Source organism: Oryctolagus cuniculus, chromosome 21 (genome assembly GCF_051225735.1).
Source record: "Oryctolagus cuniculus isolate XC-2025 breed Fujian yellow rabbit chromosome 21, ASM5122573v1, whole genome shotgun sequence".
In the NCBI taxonomy this organism is placed as follows: domain Eukaryota; kingdom Metazoa; phylum Chordata; class Mammalia; order Lagomorpha; family Leporidae; genus Oryctolagus; species Oryctolagus cuniculus.
Window position 1 is genome coordinate 29,299,541 of NC_142887.1, and position 20,040 is coordinate 29,319,580.

Sequence of the window (20,040 nt, forward strand, 5' to 3'; positions counted from 1 at the left end):
GACAAACAAACAAGAAAACAAAAAAACAAGCTTGGAGCCATCATGATGCCTGACTTCAAAGCATACTATACTAACTAAAACAGCAAACTACTGGCATAAAAACCAACATATAGATCATCAGAACAGAGTGAAGAGCCCATAAATTCATCCACATACATGCCACCATTTGATTTTTTGACAAAAGTGCCCAGACTATACGCTGGAGAAAGGATAACCTCTTCAATAAATGGTGCTGGCAAAAATGGATGTGTGTGTATATTTATATAAATTTACATAAATGAAATTCGCTCCCCATGTCTCACCACACACAAAAATCAATTCAATGAGGATCAAAAACCTAAATTTAAGATGTGAGACATGCTAGAAGAAAATGTAGTGGACACAATCCAAGACATCAATGTAGGTAATGACTTCTTGCACAATGCACAAGCAACAAAAACAAGACTAAACAAATGGGGTGATTTCAAACGCAGAAGCTTTTGCACAACAAAGGAAGCAATCAATAGAGTGAAGAGACAGCTGACAGAATGAGAAAAAAATACGTGTAAGCTACTTATCCAACAAAGGCTTCACATCTAGAATAAGTCAGCAACTCAAAAAACCCAACAACAAGAACAAAATAACAAATACGGTTAAGAAAATGGGCAAATAACTCGAACAGAAGGTTCTCAAAAGAAGAAACACAAATGGCCAAAAAAATATGAGAAAAATGCTCAGTATCGGTAGGTATCAGGGAAATGCAAATCAAAACCACAATGAGAGATCACCTCACCCCCGGCAGATGAGTCACTGTACAAGACAGCAGCAAATGCTGGTGAGGATGTGGAGAAAGGGGAGCTCCGGTACAGTGTTTGTGGGAATGTCAATTAGTGCAGCCACCATGGAAAACAGTGTGGAGATTTCTTTAAGAACTAGATCATGCTGCCACATGATCCAGCAATCTCACTACTGGGTGTATACACCAAAGACGTGAACTCCTGTATCAAGGAGATACCTGCCCCATAATATTCACAGCAACATCACTCCCAATAGCTGAAATACAGAACCAACCAAGGTGGCCATCGTCAGACGAATGGAATATTACCCATCAATAAAAAAGAATGAAATTCTATCATTTGCATCAAAATGGTTGGAATTGGTGGGCATCAAGTTGAGTGAGCTAAGCCAGACACAGTAAGACAAACACTGCATGTTTTTCCTTATATATGGGAGCTAAAATAAAAAATAAAAAAGAAACAAAGCAAATAAAAAGAGACAGAAATGACTGTGTGTATCTGTTTTGCGTCAAATACAGTGTTTTGTCAAACTTTTTTTTAAATCATTATCAAACAAATTGCTAAGAATTATATACTGTTATAGTTTTAATGATTTTGTGACTATTTTAAAATTTACTTTATACAAGTTGAACATTTTTTCATTTTATTATTGTTTATAGCCCTCACCTACTTTTTACTTTTTATTTTTTGAACTCTTTATTTAGTGGAGTGTTGAAACTTTGATTATAATGGAAATTAAAAATGTGTTATCTCAAAAATGAAAAAAGAGAAAAATCTTTGCAAGTGAATGAATGAAAAAAAAATAAAAGAAGAAATGTCTGATGAGCAGAAGAATTAACAGAAGTAAGAATTACCAAGGATTATGCCACAGCCCATTCTCACGGATGAACTATAAACCAACCCTCCAAAGCTATTCTAGCTTGGAGATTTTCTTACCAGCGGGCATCAGTTCCAGTACCAGTGTTGGGTAGGCATAGTTAGTGCAGCTGACGTCAACGCCACAGTGTTTTATACATTCAGAAGGTACAACACATGCCACAGTATCTGAGGAAGGATTCAGACATGAGTTCAATGAGCAGATCTCAACAACCAATAGCCCTTGGACAGAGAGATAAGCTATAACATCTTGGGCAGGAGGAAGGACATTTACCTGGAAATTAGAAATTCAACCTTGAATGCCATACCATGCCACTGGTCCCTCTTTTTCTAGAACATGACCTTCTAAAAGTGTCTTGTACCCCCTAGCTCCTCTGGCACCGACTCAAGGGGCAGGGCTTTCCTTTGGGGTGTGGCCCATGTACAGCATTACAGCAAACAAAGGGAGGTGAGCTTATGCTCCAGAAACATGACAAAAGCATAAATTCTCCCAGGAGCACAGAACTCCAAAGATAAACAAAAACGAGAATCACCACCACCACAGGAAATTTGAATGTATGTCCAGGCATATCCGGCCTAACAGTTTCCACATACATCAGTGACAAAGTGTCACTCATGATAGTGATCCATCGATTAGGGTGACTGCCCTATGGATGATGGTGGCCCTTCTTGCAACAATTGCACAGAACTTTTGGGAATTTTTTGCTTGAATGGTGTTATGAGCACAAGTAGGGACACTTGACAAAGAATCACCTGAAATAACAATGCCTTAGTACATTGTATTCTTTTAAAAAATCATTTCTGATAATTTCCCACAAAGAAATGTCTTTTTGGGGGCCAGCACTGTGGCGTAGTGGGGGTTAAGCCGCTGCCTGCAATGGTGGCATCCCATATGGGCATCAGTTTGAGTCCTGGCTGCTCCACTTCCAATCCAGCTCCCTGCTAATGCACCTGGGAAAGCAGCAGAAGATGGCCCAAGTGCTTGGCTCCGGCACCCACGTGAGATATCTGGATGGAGTTTTTGGCTCCTAGCTCCTAGCTTCAGCCTGACCCAGCCCCAGCCATCATGGCCATTTGGGGAGTGAACCGGAGGATGGAAGATCTCTCTTTCTCTCTCTGCCCCTGTCTCTCTCCCTCTCTGTAGCACCGCCTTTCAAATAAATAAATAAATAAATCTTTAAAAATACTGCAATATGAAGTGGTGTTGACCACTTGAGGATCATCCAGATTACAGTGAAAAACACTGATGCTCCGTTGAGGGGATTTGAAGCAGACTCAGTGTTGTCTGCTGGGTTGCCCTAATAAAAAGGAATCCTCCATTATTCCACAAATACTAGATTGTATTTCCTTCACTTTTCACAATAAAGAAAGTTTATTTTTTGTTTAATGCTAGGAGACCACTCTCAGTGGAATCAGAAATGGACGTGGCTCAAATAGCCCAATTTCACAGTGTTTACATTCAGCTCTCCACCCATCTCCTAGGGACCAAGAGAAACGAGTGCATCTCAGCCACCACACTCCACTTCTATGGCTCACCCACTTCTGATTTGCCCAGTTCTGCCAGGTCCTCCTCCAGGACCCTCCGACCTTGCTGTCTAGGCTTCCTTTAATCCGAGCCACTGACAAAAACAGGCCTCACACTCACGTGCTTGCAAGGAGACAGGCAGCCTGTGTGAGTGATCAGGGAATGGAGCATCAGATGTGCTAATTTTTCCAGACCTCTGTTCATCTGCACCAGCTGTTCCTTCTGCCTGGGACTTGGTTCTCATTTCCTGGCCAGCATAGGTTTTCTAGCATACAAGATTCTGCTGCATCTTAAGATGCTTCTCAGCCCTCAAGCATGAAAGAGAGGATGTGTAGGTTCACGACTTGCCTGGGTACAGGATCCGGCTGATCATCCCGGGCATCACCATGAGGAACAAGGGCAGTAGCTTCAGGTACCCACACATGATGCAGGCAGCTTTCACGTGAGACATGTCCTTGCCAGACAGGCAGCGCTGCACCGTCACCTGCCAGGAAAACAAGACATGCTCATGAAATGATCTGAGCACGATTTCTCTTTTCAAGGCTAAATTAAAAAAAAAAAAAAGATTTATTTTTATTTATTTGAAAGAGTTACAGAGAGAGATAGAGACAGAGAGAGAGGTCTTCCATCTGCTGGTTTGCTCCCCAAATGGCTGCAGCAGCCAGAGCTGAACCAATCTGAAGCCAGGAGCCTGGAGTCTCTTCCAGGTCTCCCACGTGGGTGCAGGGATCCAAGCACTTGGGCCATCCTCTGCTGTTTTCCCAGGCGCATTAGCAGGGAGCTGGATCAGAAGTGGAGCATATGGGATGCCGGGCTGCGGCTTTAACCCCCTGTGCCACAGTGCTGGCCCTGGCTTAATGTTACAATAAGAAATGATGTCATGCTTTTTAAAAATAAAAATAAGGGCTTTGGGAGTGGAATCCTTACTCTTTGCGTAGTGTTTGATCTCTGTGAGTCTCAAATTTCTCATCTCTGAAACAGGTTTATCTCTTGTGGGCCTGTCTGAACATCTGGCATAGCGTGTGTAAGACTGTTGGTGTATAGAAGCTGATACACATTAGTTACTGTAGCAGGCTGCACTATGCAATGATGGTAGTGTGTTCTTCCAGGTACAAAGCTGTCATAGATGATGCCCACACTTGTGTGTTTAACTTGTGTCTTGAATATTGTTCACATCATCAGCATTTCCCTGCTGTGATAGGGCAGTTGCCTTATTGAAAAACTGAGTTAGGCACGGACACCCCATAGTTAGGGATCCATTAGAACATCACGTAACATAACATATGGGAGCTAGCCACCTATATTTCTTCACCAGTCATTCATAGTTATGTAATAGTCTTGGGAAAAATGCACATAATTTCAATGTTTCTACCTAAACTGTGAAATTTCTTAACTCACAAATTTCTAGAAAAGTAGGATTTCTACTCATAATGCCCCTTCTTATTATTTTTTCGGTCTAGGACTGTCCAAAAATAGAGATGTCTTTTTTTTTTTTTATTCTCAATCTGCAAGGGACATCAGTGGGATCATTCAGGGTTGGAGAAGCAACTGGCATTTTTATACAGAGCTCTAGAATAAGTTGGAGGGACAGCAGCAGTAACAGGCCGGGGTTGAGGGGGGACCCTGTTAATAGGCCATCATGGTCGGAGACTTGATCTACTGGCGAATGTGATACCAGTTACAGAATCAGAGATGAACTACAGATACTAAATATGCTTCCAGAACTCAATGGTGAGATGACACACATTTTGGTAGATATATTGAGAAGGTCAGTTCAGGATATAGAGGAAAAATAAAACTGTGGCTACAGGTTCAAGATGGGCTAAGAATTGTGAAATGATGAACTTGAAATTGACAGAGACTACCCAGGGAGAAGAAAACATCAGCAAACAAGCAAAAATAAAAATGATCCAAATGGTATACAAATGAATATTAAAAAATTAAAAAGAGAAGATATTTGAATTAATTTTCATCTACAAAGGCAGAAAAACTGGAGGAGGTTGAACAAATACAATAAAAACTATGTGTTTTCTATGAGATGAGAAAGAACAACGTAAACAAATTCTCTTTCTCTCTCTCTCTCTCTCTCTCTCACACACACACACACACACACACACACCCCTCACCTGGTCTGTGCACCAGTACCATGCAGCTACAATGGGCATTCCAAATATCAATCCTGGCCATGGAACATCACCAGAGACAGGATCTCGGAAGACGTGGAAGGAGTTTGCCGGAGGAGTATAGCAGCTGGGGTCAATGGTCAGGTTTTCTGCCTCGATGACAGATGGAATGGCATTCATGTACTTTTCTTTAAAGCTCTCATAGCCTCCGACTTCATCAAATGCTGCAAAGACATCAGGTAAAATGAACTGGCCTCCAGAAATCAAAGACTCTTGATCTTTGTGGTTACTCCTTTGTGGTGGAGCTACACGAACACTCCCATCAACCTGGTCAGATCCCCAGTTGCCTTCTCCCCCCACTCCTGCCTTTCTACTACTTCCACTGCCATAGACCCTGACACAAGATGTTTTGTGTGAAGTCCTAAAGCAAAAACTCCAACTTTTCTTCTAGTAGTTCTCTTTAAAAAATTTTTGATTCGACACCTAGCCTTCTGTTAAAAATGAAACTGGTACCTAGAAGACTAATATGGATATTGTACCCCCATCCTGATCAGAAAGAAAGATAAAGGTGGGCTCTGCTCACAGAGATTAACGGAGTCATCCATCAGAAGTCCCAACTTTTATGATAGGAACAGGAAGCAATGGGCTCTCTTCCTAAGTCAGAGCCTGGTTGTTCTGAGCACAGTCAGGTTTTTAGGGGCAACACACTGTTCTGCTTATGTGACCACTCAAGATTGGGATGACGAGGAGCAGAAATTGAGGGCAATGGGTCAGACTTGACCAAGGGACATGGGAAATGAGGGCCTGACTTTTTAACTTAACTTAGGTATCCACAAATAACTACTGGCAACTATACCATGTTCAAGCCTTATCGCTCTGGATTTCTTGTTTTGCAAATCTTTCGGATTTCGCCTCACGTGAGGTGAGTGTGAGAACACTTTGAAAAGTTTGAGGAAAATAGAATTAAAGTAAGTCCTTTTGGTTCAAAAGTTTCTTCACATTTAAGCATAGCGTTTTTTCATAAAATGCATTTTCCATAAAGGGTTTGAAGGTGGTTTGTATAAATGCATTTCAAATTTTTTTGCACTAAAATAAACATGTCTTTTAAAAACATTTCCCATGGTCTTTTGAAGTATCTTCATATATCCAAGTTCTGTGATTAGGTGTACGTGTTTTTATGATTATTGTATTCAGTGAAACTCAAGTGTTAGAGCACAGGAAAGAGATGTTTCTTTCCATCACATACCCTTTTTATTGTGTGCATGGGTTACCTACAAAAAGACAAATAGCACAAGAAAAGGAAAGAAAGATGAGAAAGCTGTAAATTTTATTAATCCATATTACTTGTTGGCATGAGTTAATTAAGATATTAATTAACTGATGAGATTAAGTGAGAGTCCAACCTATATTTGTGTATTTGCTGTGATTTCAGTATGACTTGAGATTGTGCCCAAATGGTTCATGCGTTGGACTCTTGGTCCCCAGGAGTGTGATGCTGGGAGTGGGGTTAGTGTGGAACCCTTAAGAGGCGGGATCCAGTGGAAGGTTCTGAGGTCAATTGTGGGTGCACCCCTCAAAGAGTTTGTGGAACTTTAGGCTCATTCTAGCTTCCTATTTGGCAATGTGTTCTCTCCTTCGAAGACATTCTCATCATTGGGTGCCATGCCCAATGGGCTTCACTAGAACCCAGCTGATGACAGTAACATGCCCTTGAACCCCAAGAACAATGACTTAGGCTTGTTTTCCTTTATGAAAGTAGTCCAGCCTCAGGCATTTCAGTATAGTAACAGAAAAGAGACTAACACCATCATCCAGCAACAGATTGAATAAGGTGCTATTTTAATGGCTATTCATTCAGACCAATCATAAAGACTGATTAGATAATTAACATTCAGTTATCTAAACCTTCCCTAATATTTAATCTTTAATTTCATGGAAATTCTGTCCAAATGAAAGGCTTCTGTGCTTTGAATCCAATGTAACAATAATTCTCTAAGATCATCAACCCAGTGCTACTGATTTTGTCCATTGTGGAGCATATGATGGTTCATGGGACCAGGGCACTGGGCATGCTGTTACCACTTACCAAACCCCATGAGAATGAAAGAGCCAACCAGCATGATGAAAGCCTGGAGGGTGTCGGTGTAAATTACTGAGGCCAAGCCGCCTGTCGAGAGAGAGATCAGAAACAGGGCACGTGGGTTATGGGTACTCATCTGTTTGCCTTCTCTTTTCTGCTCTGCTTCACCCATATGATGGGACTAGCTCAGCAGAGTGCATATGGCGATCTCTTGGCTGATTCATGAGCTGTTCTGGGCATCGCCTTTCCCTAGTTCTTACGTGTTTCATTGGTTCTCCTATTTTCCTTGTCTTGCCTTGATTCACAGTTTCTATGAATTATATGGAGGTCCATCTATCTTAGTGTGAGTTTTTAATAGTGAGAAAGGGGAAGGCAAAATGCTCAGGTTGCAACAGTTTTCCTTAGCAATCTCAACTCCCCCCACCCAACCCCAAATCTAGCAAAACCATGTGGCTCTGGTATTGGGACATATGATCATTTCATTAATAGAATACCAGTTATGGCTACTTACTTGTGTTTTGCTAAAGTGAGGTATGAAGAAGACCTTGTTCTCCAATTCTAGGCTAATCTAAGTCAGTGAGATATTTCCTTTAAGCAGTGTCACGGAGAGAACAAGACTTACTCTGCAAGTGGAATGTGCTCATCTCCCACTTATTCTGAAACACGTTTGGTGTGCAAACATGTCTCCAGAACCATCTCAGTTGTTCAAGCTGTTGCTTTCACTTATTTTTTCCAGCTCAGCCAACATGGTTCAATTTCCGTAAGTTAGTGTGCATGAGATGCTACATCAACACATCTAGGTTATGAGAGCCTCCTTGCAATGTTGCTACACCCTTTCTCTCCACAACCGACCCACTGATCCAGTTCTCACCTCCTGAAGGTGCCATTCATAGCCACGGCCACACCCTGGCACCTGGTATTTACTTGAGTTCACCTTGACTTGCCTGTCTTCTATCTGAGCTGTTATTTTATCTCAACCTTTCATTGGTGTGATATGTTGATGTTTAAACCCCAATCTGGCTCCAAACACACAGCTGAGCCAAATCACCAGTTTCCCGCCCCACCTGCTGCAGTATTTTCCTCAATCAAGATGCTCACATTTATCACTGAGGATTCTTTTTAAGATTTTTCAAAAATTAATTTTTGTTATGGCTACAATGTGACACTCCAATGCATGTATTCAGTGTGTACTGATCAAATCAGGTAATCAATTTCCCCTGACTTGACATTACTTTTTAATTGGAGGCGTAGAGCTTCTTTCTTCTCATATAGTGGCTAGGAGGTTACTGTGAACTATATATAGTCTGCCTACTATGCTGTGTAACTGAAAGAATTTATTCCTTTGATCTAACTCTGACTTGATGTCCATTATCCAGCTCCCTCTAACTTCCCTACCTCTCCAGGCCTCTAGTAATCATCCTTCTGTGTTCAGATTGAAAACTTTCAGCTTCTACATATGAGGGAGAAAATGTAATTGTTTTTCTGTATCTGACTTAACATAAATGTCTGTTTCACTTAACATAAATGTCCTTCAATTCCAATCATTTTGCTATAATAACAGGATTGCACTTTTTATATGACTGAATAATATTCCATTGTGTATGTTTACATAATTTCTTGATCCATTTATATGATGATTGGCACCCTGGTTGGTTCCACATTTGAGATATTGTGAGCAGTGTTGCTATAAACATGGTGGAGTAGATATCTCTTTGATATAATGATTTGATGTCTGTTGGATACATACCCAACTGTGAGCTTGCTGGATCATAAGATAGCTGTATTTATTGTTGTTAAATAAATCTCTGTACTCTTCGGAGAACTCAAGGGGCTTCCATAGCCTTGGAAACTCATAACTGGTGCATAGGGAGATTACTGATGCCATAAACAGGAGTGTCAATTTGTAAAGTCAACAACAGGAGTCACTGTGCACTTACTCCTCATGTAGGATCTCTGTCCTTAACGTGCTGTACACTGAGGCTTAATGCTATAACGAGTACTCAAACAGTATATTTCACTTTGTGTTTCTATGGGGGTGCAAACGATTGAAATCTTTACTTAATGTACACTAAACTGATCTTCTGTAAAAAAAAAAAAAAGAAATTATCAATTCCCAACTTGACTCTCACTGGGATTAAACATGACAATAGGTCTGATCTGATTTCATCATCATTTAAAAAAAATCATCTATTATTTTTCACTTTATGTTTCTGTGTGGGAGCAAACTGTTGAAATACTTACTTAAGGTATACTAAGCTGATCTTCTGTATATTAAGATAATCGAAAATGAATCTTGATGTGAATGGAAGGGGAGAGGGAGTGGGAAAGGGGAGGGTTGTGGGTGGGAGGGACGGTATGGGGGGGGGAAGCCATTGTAACACATGAGTCGTACTTTGGAAATTTATATTCATTAAATAAAAGATAAAAAAAAAATAAATCTCTGTACTCTTTTCCAAAGAGCTCAGCTGTTTTATATTCCTCTGAACAGTCTATAAGACTTTCCCTTTCTTCACATCCCAGCCAGCATTTGTTACTTTCTGTCTTTCCAATAATAGCCATTCTAAGAGAGGTGAGATGACATTATGGTTTTGATTTGCATTTCCCTGATGGCTAGTGGTATTGATCATTTATCTATACATTTGTTGGTCACTTGTATTTCTTCTACTGAGAACCATCTCTTTAGATCCTTTATCCATTTTGTAACTAGATTGGTTGTTTTTTTGATTGTTGGATTTTTGGAGTTCCTGATAAATCCTGGATATTAGGGGCTGGCACCATGGCTCACTTGGTTAATCCTCCACCTGCGGTGCCAGCATTCCATGTGGGCACTGGGTCCTAGTCCCGGTTGCTCCTCTTCCAGTCCAGCTCTCTGCTGTGGCCCGGGAGGGCGGTGGAGGATGGCCCAGGTGGTTGGGTCCCTGTACCCACATGGGAGACCAGGAAGAAGCATCTAGCTCCTGGCTTCGGATTGGTGTAGCTCCAGCCATGGCAGCCATTTGGGGAGTGAACCAAAGAAAGGAAGACCTTTTTCTCTGTCTCTCTCTCACTGTCTAATTCTATCTGTCAAATAAATTTAAAAAAATCCTGGATATTAATCCATTGTTGGATAAGTGACTCACAAATATTTTCCTACATTCTGTTGGCTGTCTCTTCACTCTTCACTCTATTGATTGCTTCCTTTTCTATCCAGAAGCTTCTGAGTTTGATATAATTCCATTTGTCTAGCTGTGTTTTGTTGCCCTTACTTTCAGGGTCTTAAAAAGATTATTGCCTACACCAATGTCTTTCCCCTGTGCTTTCTTCTTATAATTTTAGAATTTCAGGTCTCACATTTGGGTATTTGATCCATCTTGAATTGATTCTTATATATGGTGAGAGGCAGGTATCCAATTTCATGCATATATATTATCTATATCTATATTTATAGATATAGTTATAGATATATATCGTTGCCAGCACCACTTATTGGAGATTATCCTTTCTCCAATGTATGTTCTTGGCACATTTGTCTGTATGTATATGGATTAATTTATGGGTTCTCTAATCAGATCCACTGATTAGAGTGTCAGTTTTTATGCCAGTACTATGCTGTTTTAATTACTATAGCTTTGCAGTATATCTTGAATTCAGATACTGTCATGCCTCCAGTTTTATCAATACTATTATTAGGTCAGGATCACTTTGGCTATTTTTAATCTTTTGTAGTTCCATATGAATAATGAGATCTCTTTTTCTAATTCTGTAAAGAATGTCATTGGTATTTTGATAGGGAGTGTATTGAATCTGTAGGTTGCCTTTGTAGTATGGGCTTTTAAAACATATTTATTTGAAAAGCAGAGAGAGAGAGAAGGAAAGAGAGAGAAAGAAAGAGAGAGAGAGAGAGAGAGAGGTCCACTGGTTCACTCCCCAGTTGGCTGTGGTGGCTAGGGCTGAGCCAGGCTGAAGCCAGGATCCTGGAACTCCATCTGGGTTTTCCACAAGAGTGGGAGGGACCCAAGTACTTGGGTCATCTTCCATTGCTTTTCCAGGAACATTGGCAGGGAGTGAGATCAGAAGTGGAGCAGCCAGGACTTCAACCGGCTCTTACATGGGACACCAGCATTGCTGTGCCACAGTGCCAGTCCCAGTATGGGCATTTTAATGCTACTGATTTTTTCAGTTCATGAGCAAGGAATATATTTTCATTTTTTGTGTCTTTGACGATTTCTTTCATCAGTAATTTATCATTTTCATTGTAGAGATTATTTCAAAAAATTTTTTAAATATTTGATTTTTTGGTAGCTATTGTGAATGGGATTTCCTCTCAATTTCCCTTTCAGTAAGACCATTATTGGTACCTAAAGATGCTGCTTTTTGTCAGCTAATTTTGTATCCTGTGACTTTGCCAAATTGGTCTATTAGTTCTGATAGCTTTTTGGTGGAGTGCTCAGGTTTTCCCACAGACAAATTCTCGTCATCTGCAAACATGGACATTCCTGACTTCCTCCGTCCCAGCTTTGATTCCTTTTATTTCTTTCTGTTCCATAACTGCTCTTCCTAGCACTTCCAGCACTGTATTGAATAGCAGTGGTGAATGTGGACGTCCAGATCTGGGGGGAAATTCTTCCAGCTTCTCCCCATTTAGTATTATAGTGATTGCTGGTTAGTTATTTACAGCCTTGATTATTTTGAATTATTTTCCTTCCATACCTAGTTTGTTTTTATCATAAAAGGATGGTGCATCTTTTCAAATGCTTCTTTGGCACCTGTTTAGAGGGTCACATACATTTTGTTCTTCGTTTTGTTGTTGAGGAACTAACTCCAACACTTCTCAACTATTCCAAAATATTAAAAAGGATGGAACCTTGGCAAACTCTTTTTATGAGGCCAGCGTTACTCTGATACCAAAACCAATCAAAGACACAACACGAAAAGAAAACTACAAATATTGTTGATGAGCACAGATGCAAAAATTCTCACCAAAATATTAGCAAACCAAACTCAACACTACAGCAAAAAGATCACGACCAAGTGGGATATATTCAAGGGGTTCAAGGATGCTTTGCCATTCGCGAGTTAATTGATATATTACTGAGGATCCTGCTTTATTCTTCCTAGTTGTGCTTCTGGCCCTGTGTGTGACCACCATGGTAGGAATGAAATGGTGTCGTCGTTCTGGGCGTGGTCAGCAGAAGGCGGCGTAATTGAACAAAACATGCAACAGACTCACCAGTGATGGAGTAAACAGCAGTGATAAACAAGAGAATGAAGATTGCTAAGTAAAGGTCCAATCCCAAGGCCAGTTGGATGAATACAGCTCCAGAATATATGTCTGACTAAAAAGCAAACAGGCAGGACGGGACAGAAACAGGCATTTCAGGTCACTAGTTTCTCTGCTCCAGTGCCCACTCTCCTTCCCTTCACCCCTCTTCTCCCCTGCAAGTTTCCTATTCATGCTTCAAGACTCCACATAATGTCTCCACAGCCAATAGCTTCCATCAGAGTAAAGCTTGGAACAGTGGTTTTCACTCTCTCTTCAATAGTCTCATAACAGCTAGTTTTGTTCAGCCAAGACAACTATGAAATGTGGTGACGTGAGAATTTTTTCTGCACCATGAGACTTAGAGATGCTGAGTAATTGCTATAGCAACCCTCTCCACTGTGATGGAGCACTACACCTGTATTCTTAAAATTGGTATTCTTATTTGTCAGTGTTGAGTTTCACTGTCATGTATGTGTGTTTTTATTTTGCCACAGTTATATACAAGATTGGGTTTGTTGCAAGAGATGAGATGAGTAATAGTTCTTCTCTATTTTGTAAAAGCTTCAATTGCCAAAATATCACTTCTTCTTTTAAAACTTGAAAGAATCTACCCTCACACTTTTCCACTACCCTCAACTGCCTGTAAGGCAGGTATTATTACTGGAATCATTTTTCACTTGAGAAAACTGAGGCTTACAGGAATCTGTCCGAGGGCACCAAGACAGCAGGTGGTAGGCTAAGGGTTTGGATCTACACGGTGTAACCCCAAAGTTCACACAATTATGCATGTTTTAATGATGCTACTGTAGGATTTTACTTAATGAAATATGTCAGGGTCACTTAGAAATGTAATCAGTGTGCAAAGCAATGAGAAGTAGGGCTTTCTGAGCCTGTATAAATAGTGATCGGTATAGACAGATAGATGACAGGCAGGCAGATGGATAAGGAAGACCTTATTCATAACTGAAAGCCAATTGGTTGCTATGGGAGGAGCACTAGAGTTGGAAAGTCCTCACTCGATGACTGTTGGAGCACAGGTGGCCCCTGCCCCTGGCCACTGCTCAAAGATGCAGCCCCTAGGTTTGCCCCAGTTGGAGGGGCTCATTATGGCTCACGTTACTGTTATCGCTATGCAGACACGGCTAACACTCTGAGCATAGGTGGGGAGACTCAGGTGTAACCAAGTTCAGTGTGAGGTTGGACAGCCAAGCGATTGCCTCCACCACCCTACCTCCAATCCCCAGCAGGCAGCATTTCATGCCTCCAGCTGCCTGGGGAGTAGGACTGAAATGTGAGTAGGACTTTGCATTGGAGTTAGGAGCTGGGTTTGCTGCAGTGAGACCTAGTGGCACATAAAGCCCAAATGCCTCTGTGCCCAGGCCAGTGCTCACAAACACAGTCTCCAATTTTGCTCTTGAATCAGGCAGAGACTTGTGCTTTGGTGGGATGGATTTACTTTGGCCTCTGTCACCACCACTGGGGCATAGCCCTGGAGCATACCCTGGGACTAAGTCCCATGACTATGGGACTCAAGGGTGATCCAGCTTTGAATCAGTCCAGGAAGGCAAGAGACAGCTTCCACTGGCTCTCGGGCAGGAGTAGGGCAGGAAAATGAGCACAGGGATTTGGCTTAAAGCTCAGTACCAGTTCCACTGCAGTGAGACCCAACACCAGATGCTTCTATCCTCAGGCCAGTATTAGCACACAGAGTCTCCAAACTTTTCCCCCAGCATAAGGTGGATGCCTGGGGTAGGGTGGTGAGTACTCCAACCTGCATCACCCCAGCCTCTTGTGGGATTTGCATGTACCCATAAGTCAGCGCAGGACCCTGTAGCTGCAAAGTCTCAAGTACAAGCCAGCTTAGTGTCTGTCTGAGCAGCCAAAGGGCGACCTTTAGAACAATTCCTAAAACCATGGACAGACAGCAAGGAGCAAGACGCCGGCCCCCCAGGGAAGTAAGGTACCAAAGTGAGCACAGCACTGCATCTTGAATCTGGTAAAACCATCACCAGGTGGAATCCAAAGGTCCCTGTTCTCAGGCCAGCGCCTGTGAATGTAGTCCCCAGACTTGCCGTGAGCACGGCAGTGAGGGTGGCCATGACTACTCACTTGATCCCTCCCCCAACACCAGGCAGCATTAATACACAGGGAATAATTGTCTGCTTGGGGGAAGAAAAGGTAGATAGATACCAAGGCATTGTATAGGAACCTTGGACTGGCACTGTGGGGATTCGAACACCCCTGCCAGCCTTCGGGCCAATGCTACACAGCTCCAGCCGCAGTATGCTGACCATACCCCTGCCAATGCTTGCACCTAAGGAAACCTGGCAATTCCTCCAAGTGTCTGGGCTGCTGCTCCCACAAGTCCAGCCACAGTGCTGTGAGGGACGACACCTCTGGGGCTCAGGAACCTGCCACACTGGTTCCTGCTGAGTTCTGTGCATCCCTTCTGGGCCCAAGAGGAGTGCCTCTGTGTCCCCAAAAGTGTTGCCATCAGTTGTTGTGGAGGAAGACGCAAGGAGAATGCACTTCAGTGTAGAACTGTAAATAAAGCCAACACAGCTGGCCAAGCAGGTGTTAAAATGCAGAAACAGCAAATCTAATGTGCACATTAGCAGTGTACGGACACAGGCAGCATGAAAAGTAAGGCAAGCTGAGTTCCCCCCAGATAACACAAGAAAGCATTAGTAACAGTCTCCAGAGGAAAAGATGGTGACGAAATACCTGATAAAGAATTCCAAAGGAGGGGTTTTCTGGCAATGCAATTACTAAATCGAGGGGAAACTGTGCTTTTTAAAAACATTGCATTACATTTACAAATAAAGCAGCTCATCACTTCAGAAAAAAGGGTATGACCTACGGAGGTTAGCACTCAAGCCTGTCTGTATCTATCTGTGTCTATAGCTGTCTCATTCATGCTGATCCACACAGAGAGATAATTACTGAACCTCAGCCTTTTGTCTCACTCAGGCATCTCTATACACTATCTTATTATGATAACCTACATTATCTCAGTATGGATGGCTGTTCTGTATTATATAGTACATATTATATAGGTGTTAATGGATGTTTTTGAAATAGAATATTAGCTATGTCTTTTTATTGTAGTAAAATATAGCTAACACTTGCCATTTTAACCATTTAAAATGTGCAACTCAGAGGCATGAATCACATTTGTAATGATAATAAAATATTTCTTGGGGCCAGCACTCTGGCATAGTGGGTAAAGTCGCCACCCTCAGTGCCGGCATCCCATATGGGTGCTGGCTTGAGTCCCAGCCGCTCCACTTCTGATTCAACTCTCTGCTATGGTCTGGGAAAGCAGTGGAAGATGGTCCAAGTCCTTAGGCCTCTGCATCCACATGGGAGACCCTGAAGAAGCTCCTGGCTCCTGGCTTTGGATCGGCTCAGCTCCAGCCATTGCGGCCATGTGGGAAGTGAACCAGCAGATAGAAGACCTCTCTCTGTCTCTCTGCCTCTGTGTCTCCATAACTGCTTTTCAAATAAATAAATAAATCTTTAAAAAATAAATATTTCTCATGATAAAGTAGATTTGCAAAGACCCAGGCTTTTCCTTTGCTATAAAGGGCATTATGGACACAACTCTCAGTATTTGAATAAGGATCATGGAAATTAGATAACAGCAAGTAAGAAAATTAGTTTCCCAGTTTTAAAATTTGCAGTGTGGGGCTGGCGCTGTGGCATAGAAGGTTAAGCCTTCACCTACAGTGCCAGCACCCCAAATAGGCACTGGTTTGAGTCCCAGCTGCACCACTTCTGATCCAGCTCCAAGCTAATGCACCTGGGAAAGCAGTAGAAGACAGCCCAAGTGTTTGGGCCCCTGCACCCATGTGGGAGACCTGGAAGAAGTTCCTGGTTTCTGGCTTTGACTTGGCCCAGCCCCTGCTTTTGTGGCCATTTGGGGAATAAACCAGCAGATGGAAGACCTCTCTCTGTCCTCTTCTCTTCTCTTCTCTCTCTCTCTCTCTCTCTCTCTCTCCTCTCTCCTCTCTCTGTATCTCTGCCTCTTAAATAAATAAATAAACCTTTTTTAAAAATTGCAATGTGATTTTCTAAAAGATTCTCAATGTTTCTATGAAATACTGAGGCATAAAGGGAATCCTTCCCATTCATTAATAGTTCAATTCATTCCCATTAACTACTCCCACTCCATACCGAATCTCAATAATGTGTGTTATTGGAGGTGGAGAACCAGGGAACACACCATCCTTACCCACCTGGGCAGGAGAGAGAGCCTTGTCCTATACTTATTCCTCCTGAATGATCTGGTTAATAAGTACCCACTGCAGGATCTGTTATCAGGGTGTAAAAGTACACAAAAGACCACGCCTAAAATTAATCATTGCTAACATCACTTAAAACACAACACTGCAGGTAAGAGTGAACTCCTGCTGTATTATCTTCCCAGCTGACCACTGGACCCCCCCCCACACTCAGACCCTGCACCCCCACCCATCTCATCAACATTCCATTCCAGGAAGGTCCCTCAGGGACCTCTTGGGCTGCTGTCATTTGGACTAAGTACCTGTTCGTTCTCTCTAGAACCGTAAGGCTGCAACTGTGGAAGCCAGTGGAGAACTGGGAGATTGGCAAGCCCTACGCACGCGTGGGAACATGGGAGCACAAAGCACCCAATACTCCTGGGGTCCTATGCTTCTTGCTGCCTCTGTTAACCTGCCTACCCTGGACTGCTTAAGGGACCCCTCTATGAAGACCACCTCCAGCTCCATCCATCAGGGACCACCTTCTTTCCTGGGCATGCACCACAGGCACCCCCCACCCTGGTCCATGCTCTCTAGTCTAGCTTGAATTTTAAGAGTCTGATTATGTCAGGTATAGAATTCTTATTTCTTTAGCCATACGGTGAATCCTGCTGCTCAGGAATCTCTTTTACCCAAACACAGAGCTCAGTAGCACGCAGTAAGTGCTGGGAAACAGTCACATTTCACTAGGGTGGCTCAGGCCATCTCAGCACCTGCTTTATTCAACAATGATTGAGCTCAACAGAAGAGCAACAGTGAAAGTGAGTTCTCCCATGACCATTGAGACACCTGTCTGCCTGCCTTGTGAATCTGAGACTATTTCATGACCACTGACAGGTACACCAGATGCAAAAAGAATGATTATTTCCTTGTTTTCTACACCTGGGACTGAAATTCAAATTTCGTTCTTTTTTTTTTTTCCTACCCCTGATTATCTCCAAGGCATATGATGTTTAAATTCCTTTAACATTTGTTTGTGGTACGTGTTTTACAGTGACAGTCTTAGACCAAATGGGGTACATTTCAGAAAAGTCAACATCATAATATAAGACACTCCCCTTGGGTCCATGTGTCCGATAATCAAACCGAAACTGAAAATGGAAACTCTGACTGACTCTGAGAAAGAATAGAGGCAGTGTGGAAAAGGCAGGGGAGCAGAGAAGTCCTCTTCTGTCCTGCTAATGAGCTCTGCTACTTGAAGGAAACACTTGATTTCTGTACACCCGTGTTTCGTATCCTTAGCGAGTGGGTGGATTTACACTCTGGAATCTCTCACGGCCTGAAAGTCTCCCCTCTATAAATAAGGGTCTCCGAAGCTCCTTTATCCCATTAAGACTTGGCAGAGAGACTCTCGGGAGTTTAAAGCATCTGTAGGGTTTGACGCTACAAGGACAGTCAGCAGTCTACACAAGCAGGCTCTCTGACCTTGACCCCCTGACCCAGACCCATCCGACAACCCCTCGAAGCCCGAATGTCAGGAATCACAAAACTCACTGAGATTCTCAAGACCACAGAGATGAAGATGGAGATGACGGACAGGTAGACCTGGAGCCGCTTCCCACCAAACCGCTTCTTGAGATACTCCGGCATGGTCATCACCTGCAGAGACAACCGTCAGTAGGATCCGCCTTCAGCACTCGGGCATCCTGATTTTACAACTGTTCATTGGCTTTTAAGGGCAGGTAAGTGCCGAGTGCTGCCTGCTGGGAAAGCAGAGGTGAGAAAGGCCCAGCTCCTTGGCAGAACGGCCAGGCTGGCATGAACAAAGGCACTGGGCAGACCATCCTGGGGCCTTTTCCCAGCTCCAATATTTATCATATATAAAGTTATATATATATATAAAACCTCTGTTATCTCGTCTGTGGAATAGGAGGAGTTCAATATGAAGGTGCATGTAAAGCACCACCCACAATGTCAAGTGTCTGTTACAAACTCAACTCATATTATTATTATTATTATTAATTTTTTAAAAGATTTATTTACTTGAGGCAGAGGGAAAGATGGAGAGAGTGAGATCTTCCATCTGCTGGTTCACTCCTCAGTTGGTGGCAGTGGCCAGGGCTGGCCCAGGCCAAAGCCAGGAGCCAAGAGCTTCCTGTGGGTCTCTCATGTGGGTGGTAGGGGCCCAAGCACTTGGGACCTCCCAGGCCATTAACAGGGAGCTGGATTGGAAGTAGAGCAGCTGGAACAGGAACTGGCACCCATTTAGGATGTTGGCATCCTAGGTAGTGGCTATACACAGTATGGCCCCATAATTTTTTATCATTTCAGAGGCTGATGTGGTGGCATGGTGAGGTAAGCTGCAATCTACAACACAGACATCTCATATCAGAGTGCTGGATCAAGTCCTGGCTTCTCTGCTTCCAATCCAACTCTCTGCCAGTGCGCTTGGAAAGCATCAGAAGATGGCCCAAGTACTTGGGCCCCTGCACCCACATGGGAGTCCCAGAAGGAGTTCCTGGCTTGGGCCTGGGCCCCTGCCATCCATGTGGGAGTCCCAGGCTCCTGGCCTTAGCCTGGGCCACTGCCAGTCATTGTAGACACTTGGAGAGTGAACCAGCAGATGGAAGATTGATTTCTTTCTCTCTCTCCCTTTCTCTCTCTCTCTCTCTTTCACTGCCACTCTGCCTTTCAAATAAATAAATATTTTAAAAAATTTAAAAATTATTTTCACTGATAATGTTTCATTCCAGTTAGAATGATATTACTTGTAAATAATGAACCACAGTTTGATAACTGGACAAATTTATTTGATTATCTTTCCTGAGAAGAAGAGAATTATTAGATCCCTAATAGTGAAAAAACTATGGATTTTATAATTGCAATGCAAAATTAACCATGTGTTGAAACAGCTTAAAAAAAGGCAGCTTTCTAATTTCTTTATACTAGACTGAATTCATGATTTAATCTCCCCCAGCATAACAGAATGTTGAATAAATACTTATGCAATATCAAAAGCAGTAAGAGGAAGTAGGGATGGACCAGAAGCTGAGAGAAACCACTGAAGGATGCTGAACCACACCCAAGAACCCACACAAGGGTTCTCTGTCCTGAGTCCTTGCACTAGGATAACCTCCCTCAACAGAGCCTGTTCAAGTCTGCATCTAGAAGGGACTCAGGATGAATGAAGGGTGA

At 42.6% G+C, this 20,040-nt stretch overlaps 1 protein-coding gene across 1 annotated transcript in view; it reads right to left on the reverse strand.

Annotated features, from left to right (window-relative positions):
• SLC5A4 (solute carrier family 5 member 4) overlaps nucleotides 1-20,040 on the reverse strand; it is a 41,792-nt gene that overhangs the window by 13,698 nt on the left and 8,054 nt on the right. Inside the window, exons 5-10 of the mRNA NM_001171357.1 lie at nucleotides 18,400-18,504; nucleotides 12,590-12,695; nucleotides 7,387-7,467; nucleotides 5,304-5,524; nucleotides 3,526-3,661; nucleotides 1,713-1,820 (exon numbers count right to left, since the gene is read on the reverse strand). Coding sequence (NP_001164828.1) covers nucleotides 1,713-1,820; nucleotides 3,526-3,661; nucleotides 5,304-5,524; nucleotides 7,387-7,467; nucleotides 12,590-12,695; nucleotides 18,400-18,504 — 757 coding nt within the window. The remainder of the gene's footprint in view (nucleotides 1-1,712; nucleotides 1,821-3,525; nucleotides 3,662-5,303; nucleotides 5,525-7,386; nucleotides 7,468-12,589; nucleotides 12,696-18,399; nucleotides 18,505-20,040) is intronic.